The 12,065-nt window shown below is 44.7% G+C and overlaps 1 protein-coding gene across 2 annotated transcripts in view; it reads left to right on the top strand.

Moving 5' to 3' along the window:
• ATP8B4 (ATPase phospholipid transporting 8B4 (putative)) overlaps positions 1-12,065 on the top strand; it is a 255,565-nt gene that overhangs the window by 17,280 nt on the left and 226,220 nt on the right. For both annotated transcript variants that reach the window (XM_029575708.1, XM_029575709.1), the window contains exon 2: positions 7,986-8,053. In XM_029575708.1, coding sequence (XP_029431568.1) covers positions 8,026-8,053 — 28 coding nt within the window. In that variant the 5' untranslated portion in view covers positions 7,986-8,025. The remainder of the gene's footprint in view (positions 1-7,985; positions 8,054-12,065) is intronic.

Genomic DNA, 12,065 nt, shown 5'->3' with positions numbered 1-12,065 from the left:
GGTTTTTTTTAAAGTTTTTAACTTTTAAATGGCACCAAATGAGTTACATGGGTGTACAGTTTAATCCACTGTCTATCCCTGTAAATCATAGTCTGACATAATTTGCAAATTTATCATTTTAAAAAGGCTTAGTCCATGCATATTCATTGCTCAAAATAAATTGTCATTTTTCTTCTTAAATACTAGCACTTTAAAAAGCAAAAGTCTTATGGTCATGACTCCTTTAAAAGAGAGAATCCATATTGAAAACAAAAATACTTCACTTCAGAAGGCTCATGCAGTCCTGAAATTGTCCTGACATCGATGCTTCAAGAGCAGATTTGCTTGTCCTACTTATATTTATTCAGGGGTCCATTTTCAGCCACTGTGCGGCTCAGCGCTGGATAAACATATCTGGCTAACTAGCAGGGGTATATTCAGCAGTACAATTGTGCCGCTGAATATGCCCAGCCATCTTAAAAGGTAGCCGGTTATGTCTAACTGGCAAACTTTAGGACAGCCCTATGACCTGACCAGAGTTAGCCAGTCAGATTAGCTGGCTAACTCCTCTCCTCTCCGGAATGCTTACTGCCCTCCCGCGGAACACCCCCATGTTATCTGATAAGGGCTAAATATATAGGGATAAGCCATTTAGACGGATAACTATTATGTTATTCGTCTAAATGGCTTTTGACTATGTACCTCTTAATTTTTGCTGCATATGTAGTTTTCTGTGATTATGTTCTCTAAGTATTTTATTGTAAAGCCTGTTGCTGCATTATTGTTCCTTGTAAACCGAGGTGATGTTCTGAACGTGCCGCGGTATATAAAAAATCTCTAAATAAATAAATATGTATATCTTCAGTGACTTAAACAGCTTGCGTTGTTTTACTCTAATTCAGAGGTACAAACTGGTCTGGTTCTCGGGATTTCCAGGTTCATTTGCAATGCCTTGCCTCAGTTGTATGCAAATATACCAAGCATATTTATTGTGGAAATCCTGAAAGCCAGACTAGTTTACATGAGTATTCATGAGATTGAATGAAGGCCTATAACTACCTTTACAGCTTCAAGTGCCAGAAGACTTTTGTCTCCGAGGAAGCAAAACAAAAATCTTTGTTTTAAAAACAATAAGCTTATTGGTTTCAGAGTTCTAATTTGTACCTGTAGATTTTGTTCTCCTCCTCCTTTGAACCAGGGTCTGTAATTGTAATACATTATGCTTGCCATGTTAGTCCACTTGAGTATGTTAAAGAGTAAGGGTCAACAGACAAGTTTGTAGGTGATCCCTCTTTAGTGGACTAACCTCAGGCCCCTGTGGCTAGCTTTGGAACACTGGGCAGCCTTCATCAGATGGGTGGAGAAACAGTGCTGTGTCTTCACTGAACCGATGAAGGGAGCCAGCTTTCAAAAGCTAACCACTGGTGCGTGAAGTTAGTCCAATAAAATGGGTATCGCTGTCAGCTTGTTTTTTGACCCTTATTTCTATGTATAGGCCATGAGACACAGATATCTTCAGAAAGTCTGCGATTATGGACTTCCTTCATCAGTATTCATCCCTGCAGATTCCACCTTGAAGTAACAGCCAGATTTTGCTTATGCCCTATAGAAGGCAAATTGCAGTGCATGCCTCTGAATAACGTTTAGGGCCAGATATACAAAGCATAGATACAGCATGGTAAAATCCCTTTAGTACATCTGGCGTTTAATGACATCAAATGTAAGTGTATTTTAAATATTTACATTGTGGGAACCTGAAAGCTTGGTATGTAGATTAATATGTGTAATGCTTTTTATTGTGTGCTCAACTTTACTCCTGTATTGGGACCCATATCAATAATTCAGAACGACAAGCTGTTTTAGCAAATCCAATATTTGTGCATGCTGTGTGCAGTAGAAGAGGCATGGGATCACCTAGGAGTGGAATGAATTAGAATTTTACAGTGGATGGGTATTCTTGTTGAGGGACCGATGTAATGAGTCAGGGGTAAAAAACGAATACTGTATTTCAGTGTGCACAAAACAAAAAAGAAGTTAACTCCTGATGCAGTAATAGTGTACAAATACACTGGGAGTTAAGGGGAAAAAAAGTACATGAACTTAAAAAATGTCCAGCTCCTCTTCCCGGCGAGAGCGTGCAGCTCCTCTAAACTTCATTGGCTTTCCATTAGGGGGAGAGTGCAGTTTTAAATAGCTGGAGGTGAGGGGGCCATCTCTTTCAAGAAACTGGTTGCTAGTTTTGTCCCTAGGCGTAATTTTGCATTTGATTGCTGGAGCACTGTTTCAGTTGCCTTCTGTAGGCGAGGTTTGCAAGATGTCACATTTTAAGTGGTTGACCCAGAAATTTGGAGTGCTGCACCATTGCATAGCAGGCTGGAGGTGAACTGTCTGGCATTTTGTAAGAAGGTCAAAACATAGCTCTTTCCTTAGATGCTTGTTTAGCCTGTGAGGGTGATATTTATTATTATTATTATTATTATTATTATTATTATTATGCTCCTCAGGCATTGTTAGGGTTGGAGTTTTTGTTTAAATGTGTTTGTATTTTTCCTTTGGGCTGTTAATTGAGTGTTTTTATTATATTGTGTTTCTACACCGCTCTGATCAGGTCTGGTACCTGCAGGTGCGGTTTATAAAAAAAAAAAAAGAAAGGTTGGAAAATGTGCCAAAAAAAAAAGATAGCATGCATAAATCATGTTTTACTGCTTATAACACATGGCTTAAGAGCATATACCATAGTTTATATGCATTGCAGGTAATTTTCAAAGGAATTATGCACATAAAAATAGCCTATATCCCATGTTTAATGCTACTAATGTTTAGAGGCACAACTTTTATGCACACAGGTCCAATGTTTTCTGAACTCAGTTGAGGAAATTTTCAAAAGGTTTGACACACACAGTTGGAGTTTTGAGCATTGCTACTTTTATATGCATAGCAGCGTCACTCCTTTGAAAATGTGCTCCATAGGACTGTATTGTCAAAAGGTTTTACCCGTGTAAATGGACTTTTGAAAGTTGCTACATTAGGAGCAGAAAAGCTGTGTGCACAAAACCCAGTCCAGGACCTCTGAACCAAACTCCCGGTCAAGGACCACACTGGGGCACAGCAATCGGGCCGATACAGTATGATGGAGCGCACCGTTAGCTGGCATTTTGGACGCGCTATTGAATAAGGGGTAAAGCTGGCGCGTCCAAATGCCGGCTAACGGTGCGCTCCATTGTACTGTATCGGCCCGATTGCTGTGCCCCAGTGTGGTCCTGGACCGGGAGTTTGGTTCAGGGGTCCTGGACTGTGTTTTGGATGCGCTAGCTTTACCCCTTATTCAGTAAGGGGTAATAGCGTGTCCAAAACGCGCGTCCAACCCCCTCCAACCTTACAGCGCCCGCAATATGCAAATACCTATTAGGTATTCCCGCGTGATTCAGAAAGTAAATTATGCAGCCAAGTTGCACATTTTACTTTCAGAAATTAGCGCCTACCCAAAGGTAGGCGCTAATTTCTCTCGGCACCGGGAAAGTGCACAGAAAAGCAGTAAAAACTGCTTTTCTGTGCACCCTCTGACTTAATATCCTGGCGATATTAAGTCGGAGGTCCCGAAAGTTTAAAAAAGTGAAAAAAAGAAAAATTTGAAATAGGCCCGCGGCTTGCGGGTTGAAAACTGGACGCTCAATTTTGCCGGCGTCCGGTTTCCGAACCGGTGGCTGTCAGCGGGCTCGAGAACCGACGCTGGCAAAATTGAGCATCGGCTGTCAAACCTGCTGACAGCCGCCGCTCCTGTCCGAAAAGAGGCGCTAGGGACGCGCTAGTGTCCTTAGCGCCTCTTTTTACCGCCGGGCCTAATTTAAATATATTTTTTTAATGTATCGCGTGCACAGGAGAGTGGGCGCTCGCTCGCTCTCCCGCGTTTTTTACTGTATCGGCCCGAATGTGAATTAACTTTACTCCACCTCTGACCAGGAATTAAAAAGCCTGCATTACAAAAACTTGAGTTAGGACTACTTGGGCTCTCTGCAGTGGGGAGTAGTAGCTGATGTGTTCATTAACATGGGATTTAAATGAAAAAGTCATAATTTGTGCACACATTTTAACGCTATTTCTGCACAGTTGCGCACAGAAGATGTGCATAGAACTGGGCGGTAAAATGTGTGCTCAGCCTAGCGCAACCGTGTCACGTCGGCCTGCGAATAAGACTCCTAGATGCAAAGCCTTGGCTGTGTTCTTTCCCAGCTGGAAACTGGATGACTGTACATTTGCTGACACCTGCCTGGCAAAGAACCCAAATTTAATCTAAGCAGGGCCCTGGAGAGTTGAAATACAAGGAGGTTTAGATCTCTGAAGTAATTGTCAAGAAACAGGTCTGACAAAACCGCTTGAAACAAAAACCTGAAGGGGAGGTCAAACTGTGATCACGGTTGTTGCCCCGAGGTGAGGATGAGAGCTTGTAAAAAAGGAAGCTGGATCACTAAAAACTGCTCCTGAGAATTAGAATGGATGAGTAACAGTCTGTCGGTTTCTTTAGCCAGGGTCACCTTTCCAGATGCTGGAGAATTTCTGTGTAAAGTATTGGCTTTCTTCCTCGCCCTTTGGCCCTTGCATCTTTAATGCCTTCACACTCAAGAACAAGACATTGCAGGCTTAAATTGCAGCAGCGAAGGTTTCAGTTCAATAGCAGGAAGCACTGGGTGACCATGGGGGCAGTCGAGCACTAGGACGAGTTACCAGCGGAGCCTGCCTGGAGCAGATAATCTCTTGAGGTCTGTTCCATATCCTTCTGCGGTTTAAGGATTCTTCTTGTCTGTGGTCCCTAGTCCTGCAGATTCATCCCATGGAGTCTCTTGCATGCTAGAGGGGCCAGATGAGGAAGTCACTGTAGCCCATTCTTTATTACATTAGATTTTTTCACTTTTGTGAAATGTCTTTCTTGTAACAAACATTGCAAGTGCTGATCGTTTGAATCTTGTTAAAGCTTTGCAAGAGAAGGGGACTCTTCCGTTATTTTCATTTTGCTGGTCATCGTTTGACTCCACGTTGAGTCTGCACAAGAATTTCCTGTAGCAGAAATGTAGATCTTGCCAGAGAAGACGTAAAAAAGAAAGCAGCAGCTTGGGGCTGTCAGTTTTGTGTCAGTATCTTTAATTTTTCCCCATTTTCCTGAGGATAGAAAAGTATTACTTTACCTTTGACACAGAAGAGAAAGATCATAGTTTATTCCTGGAATTTTTGTAAGGCTGGATGAGAAAATGTTCTCAAGTTTATCCATTTTAGCTGATGCAGCTCACAAAAATAGTTTGAAACTTATTTGACAACGCGGAGCCTTATTCTACGAAAAGAAAACCCAATTCCTGCATCCAACAAACCCAGCAGGGTTTCCAAGTCTCTGCCTCGGACTTACGCAGGGTGCCCAGTAACGGGGCTGGTTTTGATTTGCTTTTGGCAATTGACCCCTAATGCTGCCATTTTAAGAAGCAATCCGGAAACAACCATTTGCGTTTGCTTCTGCCCCAGAACGCGTCCGTTGTGACAAAACTGCAAAGTGGCGTTAGGGAAACGCCTGCGGGCTTCAAGGTTTCTGCTGTTCTTGGAGTCCTCTCCTCTGCTTCAGTTTGGAGAACAGCAAATGGCCTACTGAACTCCAAGGAAGAAAATATGGTAAATAAACATTTTCTGCATATAAACAAATAAAGCAAAACGTACATTGAGCAGCTCTGAGCTAACCCACAACTCATCTGAAAGCTGCAGACTTATATTCTCTAAGTGAAACCTTGGATCTTACGTTTACAGCCAGCGAATCTGCAGTTTTTGAGATGTGGTTGAGTGTTTGGTCTCAGGAGTTGGCGCGAGTCTGAAGCATGACTTACTGGGTCTTGGTATGTTATACTCTTCATATTCTCTCTGAGATAAATCTGCCCTGCCGAGCTGAGACTCTTACTGAGAGACCGTGGATATGAGGTTGTGCAAATAACATAGCTGTGCCTCCTGATGGTTATCCGCCTACCTGTGACATGAGCTCATCCATTTTTAGAGCTATATATATATATATATATTTTTTTTTTTTAGAGCTATATATATTTTTAGATATATATATATATATATTCTGGAGTGTTTCTCTGGTAGAGGGCAAATCCTGGATTTGTGTGGTCTGAAACGAGAGGGTTTATGCCTAATGACAGGTTCTCTTAGCAGTTTGGTTTTTTTTTTGGATGCAGCCTTGCTGCTGCTACTTCCTCCTCCTCAGAACTAGCTTCTGTTGAACCACAGCACCGTGAGCCTTCATTTGCCACTTACCAGGAGGGCTTCCTCCTATTTTTTTAACCCAGCCATCGCCGGGACAGCCCTCGGACCCCGTCTGACCACTAGGTGTCGCTGTATTGCGATGGTGCGAATTCTTATCCCACCGCCCCAGCCTTGGCACCACCCAGGAAGCAGAAGCCTGACCTGAGATGCAAACTCCTGTTTTCTACTTGCCTTGAGCCACTGGGACTCCCTCCCCACACCCACAGTGATCCAGGAATATAGAGTGTCTACCAGATCTTACGTGGGGCTGCTTCTAGCTGGTCCTTTCTGAGTACTGGAAGCCACAAAGTTTAGTTCTCTCCATCCCAGTGATGGTCCTGGCTAGTCCTTCATAAGCGTGCAGTATTTCTAATTGGCTCCTATTTGTTTATGCTTCCCTGGACCATTGTCCTCTGCAAGCTGTCAGGTTTCCTGCCTGTTACATGACCACCACGTCTACTGTTTCACATATGTCACCCTGTGCTCTTGGTGTTTTACATTTCATCCCTGAGCTCGCTGCGTGTGTGACAGACACCTGAGCGAGTTTTTGGCTTTTTTTATTTTGTAGTCTCTCTCCTGCTCTGCGGGCGTGGTGGTATGGGCTTTGTACTGTGTTCAGACAGAGGAAAGGAAACCGGCTGCCGAGGAAGGTGTAAAACCCCAGAAACTGCCGTCAGACCGAAGTTGAGACCCAGAGTCTGAGCTGGTGCCTGTGCAGAAGTGACAAAAACCCCTTCGTACGTGCTCTGGTCAGAATCTGCTGCGATGAGGGACAGCTTACAGTTTAACAAAAGTTTTACCAAGAAACCAATAACAGCAGATAGGGTCAACGTACACAGTGAAGTCTGACAATTAAGACCAGAATCAGGGGCACATTTCACATGCATGGTCCGCCTTCACGGCCAGACTCCCGCTCTTTTCTCTTTCCTTGTTTATGAGCAGAACCCGTGGCCTGGCCCAGCCTGGCTCTCTGTTTTATAAGCCACTTTAACAGCAAGCCGAGCCTCAGAGAGCCATATTCAGACACCGTCTTTATTTTCACCTCCGCATTTAATTATCACCTCTGCTTAATTATGTGACGCTTTAAAAGTTCTGTGAAACAAAATACCTGCAGTGAGGGTCTTGGAGATATTCCTCTAGCACCCAGCTACCTGTCTGCAGGTAAATTATTTGGTGTGCTGGAGAGATTGGGGTTACAGCATAGGACTGGAAGCCTGGGTTTTACTTCACTGTCCGCTGCTCCTTGTGTTACCTACAGCAAATAACTTAGAGTTAAAAGGTGGCCATAATAACACGCATTAATGGATGATTTAAATGCAGCTTACATTACAGTGAATGGGGCCTACTCACTAAAGTGTGTCAATGTGCAATAATGCACTTTAGTAAATAGGTCCCATGGGGTCCTGTGCTGTAAGGATTATTCCCATAGACACAAAAATGGGAGTAAACATTTTAATACATGAACCCTTTGATCTCCTAATGTTTATGGTAAGCTCTTTGGGATGGGGACATCATAGCCATGTGTATTCTCTTACAGAGCTCTGATATGTTAGGTAAATAGTAAATAATAGTATGAACAGGTTTAGTGGATGTGCACTGTTTGTTTTGTTTTTTTTCCTTTTCCATTCTCGTTTTATAATAGCTGCTTGAATGCCTTTTACTGAACACACAAAGACAGGTATAAGCAAAATGACTGTAAAAGCTTTATTTTTTTTTTCTTATTCATACAGGCCATCCCCTGGGCCTTGTGAACAGTAACCTGATGCTATAATGCTGTTTGGGAAGCAGAAGCTGCTGGGTAAGTAAAGCCTGCTTGCGCTCCCGTAACAATTGTAAAATTCATTTCAGACGGCAGAGATGGCAAAGCAGCCCACTTTGCGCCTGCCACGCAGACGGGTTGCAGAAGGCCCCCTGGTTGCTAGAAGGCTCGGGATGGCCTGGCTCCTCGTGCCGGCAGCTCGAGAGAGAGGGAGGTGGTGGAGCCTGTGTGCTGGCTTGTCAAGCTTCGTGTTCTGCTGAGGCCGCCTCGTTTTGTTCTTCCATCCTTCTCGCCGACATGGAAATCTGACCTGACGTTAGCTGCTCTGCCCACACCTCGCACTGGCAGGTCCCGTTGCTTCCAGCACGGCTTCAGCCGGCCAGACACACCATCACCAAAAAAAAAAAAAAAGCCCTGAGCATCGCCTGCTGGTTTCCACGCACCCGTGGCCTTTTCAGCAGATGTTTATTTTTAAAGATGAGAGCACGCGTGGGACCTGCAGGTAGGAGGGTTTTTCTTTCCCTTTGTTTTATATTGAACAGTCAACATCTGGGACTCTGGAGGTGGGTAATGATCATGATCTTAGTTTATTCCCATTCTAAGGGCATTTCCCATTGAAAGAAGTCACATAAAAACAATCCCCCTTAAAACTGGAGGAAAGGTAGTGAAGTTCTTACAGGAGACATGGGGTAACCTGCACGGAGCGACAGGTACAACCCCTAACGGCTTGCTGGGCAGACTGGAGGGAACATTTGGGCCTTTATCTGCCGTCACTAACTACGTTTATTTTATTTATTTATTTTATTTTTATTTAGCGTCTCTTCTATACCGATAGCCATTTGCACATTGTATCGGTTTACATACAACTAATAACTGGGTGGGCTTTCGGAGCAGGATCCTGAATCGTGTTCCTTCTCACCCTTTCTGCTTGGAGTGTGGGGACTTCTCTAAAACAAATGTATTCAAGAATTTGATAAACCCGGAAAAATTCAAAGGTTTGCTGAACCTGTTTTTTTTTTAGGACAAATCTGAAGTGAGTTGAAATATCTGCTTTAATCTTTGAAAACCCTGAGTATATTTTGTCAGATGAGCAGATCCATTTCAGATTTGCTTTAGATTTTCTCTAGATCTGTCTAGGGATATCTGTTGTTGAAAATCCAGAATGTCCCCATCTGCCTTGAACCTGGGCATAGTTAGTTAATGTTCAAATTCTCCCCACGTCTCAGATGTCGCCTCTTTAAAGCTGCTTGTTAGTGGATCACTAGCCCCCGGCTGTGGCAGCTGTCTGAGGCAGGAGTTCTCAGGCCCGACCCCGAGATGCACCCCACCTGCCGGGTTTTCCAGATGGTCACAATGAATATGCATCAGAGAGAGAGAGCTGCACACAGTGCATGCAAATCTCTCTTGCCCATATTTACTGTGGATATCCTGAATATCCGACTGGCTGGATGCGTCCCAAAGACTGGGTTGACAGCCACTGGTCTAAGGCAGTGGTTCTCAAACCTGCCCTCGAGGCTCTCCTCCAGCCATGATATCCTTCATGAATATGCATGAGAAGCTCTCCTTTTGTGCTGCATCCTGAAGTTGAGTTTGGGTGTGCTGTCAGATTCACCTTTGCTTTTAGAATCACATGTGGCAATAATATCCCGCAGAGCGCTGAGGGGGTCTCAGGTTAGTCGGACAGCTTTTACGCTGCTTGAGATCAGGTGATCTACTTCTGGTTATGCAGGCTGTGGTGATGAGTAATCTAGATTACTGCAGCTCAGACTTTGTTGGCCTACCTAAGAGGTCTCTGGCTAAGTGCCAGGTGGCTCAGAACACAGTGGCCACAGGTAGTTGTATATGAAATAGAGTCGCACCACTGTTTGGTCTCTCCACATTGGTTTCCTCGTATTTTTGTGCGTAAAATTCAAGCTTTTATGCCTTATTTTTCATGCATTATACAGTTTAGGCCTGCGTGTATTCAAGATAGAATCATTTGCTATTGCCCGATAAGATCATTATGTTCGAACCAATATGTAGACCTTTCTACTCCCTCAATTAAAATGCTTCATTTGACAAGATTAAGGGTAAGGGCTTTCTTGAGTGTAGACCCCTGCCCCCATGTTTGGAAAGCAATCCCCAGCGAATTAAAAAAATCAATGGGAATTACATTCAGTTCCAGCACGCATTAAAAACTTGGGCGCATGACCAACTGATAGCAAATAGTTAACTGGACCCATGAATGATAATGTATGGTACTTATTTTAAAAGGTTTAAATGTTAGATTGGAGTTGTTATAACTGTGATTAATTATTGAATCTTGAGTAGGATTTTGTTATTTTTGTGTTATGTTTTGATTTTTTGTTTTATTTAATGTTTTATTTTAATGTTTTGCTGCTGTCTTAAGTTGGAAAAAGCGCAATATAAATTATTGAATTAAATTAATTAAATATTTGCCTGCGTGTGTGTTAGGGATATCCTGAAAACCACACTGACCCAAGGGAAGCCCCAAGGACAGAAGAACCACTGGTCTGCGGTTACCATGTTGCTCCCTGTCATTGGGGACAGGCCGAGCTAGTCCTGGTTTTCCCCTATGGTTTTTCTTAGAAGAGCAGGACAACAGCCCTAGAAATGCCATGAGATGAAACCTGGACTGGTTTAACCTGTTCCTTCGGGCGTGGTGCTCTATGGCTAAGTATATAACCCCATGTCAAGGGAGCATAGACATCCAGCCCTGGTTTTACCCTATTGCATGCAGGGAGATGTAATTCTAATTCTCACATGACAAGCAGGATGGTAGTCCTCACATATGGGTGACATCATCAGAATGGAGCCCAATCATAGAAAACTTCTGTCAAAGTTTCCAGAACTTTGACTGGCCCCTACTGGGCATGCCTAGCATGGCACTAACCCTGCAGCCAGCAGGGGTCCCCCTTCAGTCTTCTTTTTTCCGCGCAGCAGTAGCCTCGCGGTAAAGGAGCTCTGAAGAGATTCCTGACAGGAATTTTCCTCACGGAATTATTAAAAGTTGAATTGCCCCACAGGGGTCCCCTCCTCTAACTTTTCTCTGGCCGCGGTACTCCGGTAAGTTTTTACCCATTTTCCGTCGATTACAGTCGAGTTTGGCCCTTGCGGCCTACTGGCCTTTGACCGTACCGCGGCTCATTTTTTTTCAATGGCCATGGCGTCGGGGTTCCGTCGGTGCCCGGACTGTACTCGCACCATGTCTATCACAGACCCCCATGGAGTCTGTGTAATGTGTTTAGGCTGTAAGCATGATGTCCTGACTTGCACCAAATGTGCCCTCATGACACCAAAAGGTCGCAAGGCCAGAATGGAGAAGATGGAACTCCTCTTCCGTGCTCAGACCCCGACTCCGTCCATTGCATCGACGTCGTCTGAACCGGCACCATCGACTTCGCGTCAGTATCGACCACCGACCGGTGACCGACCGCCATCAACGACTTCACGGCCATCGACACCATCTACTCCCCCTCAGGATCGAGGGGATCGCAGGGAGAAACATCGCCATCGACATCGCAAGACTCTGACCATTGAGGGAGCGAAATCATCGACTTCACCACCGTCCAAGCCACCATCGAAGAAGCCCCGTCCAGGAAAGGCACCGACCATTCCTGCGACCGGGTCATCGAGGTCACCCTCACCCGATCGGGGTTTGGGAGCTGCGATTCCGCCTGTAAAGGTGGTCCCTCTGGCTATGCCTCTGCCTCCCTCTTCTGTTCCGGAGCCGGGGCTGCTTGCTCCAGGTCTCCTAGAAGAACTGGACTGGCTGGTTCAGGAGGCCATCGACAAGGCGATGCAATGTCTTCAGGTTCCTCCGGCACGACACCGGCACCAATTTTGGAACCTGTCATCGACCCGATTCCGGCAGCGCTGGCACCACTGTTATCCAGAATGGAAGCGCTGATGGCCACACTTCCACTGATGGATCCCGGGTCTCCGATGCCCTCCCCGTTGACAGCTTCATCAGGAGGAGAAATGCCGTTCCGCATCCCTCCATCCGGAGTTTTGCCTCAGCCATCGATGCCAATACGTCCCTCGCCACCGA

This window comes from Rhinatrema bivittatum, chromosome 13, assembly GCF_901001135.1.
Source record: "Rhinatrema bivittatum chromosome 13, aRhiBiv1.1, whole genome shotgun sequence".
Classification (NCBI taxonomy): Eukaryota; Metazoa; Chordata; class Amphibia; order Gymnophiona; family Rhinatrematidae; genus Rhinatrema; species Rhinatrema bivittatum.
Note: the sequence above shows the minus strand (reverse complement) of the source record. Positions and strands in the feature narration are given on the sequence as shown.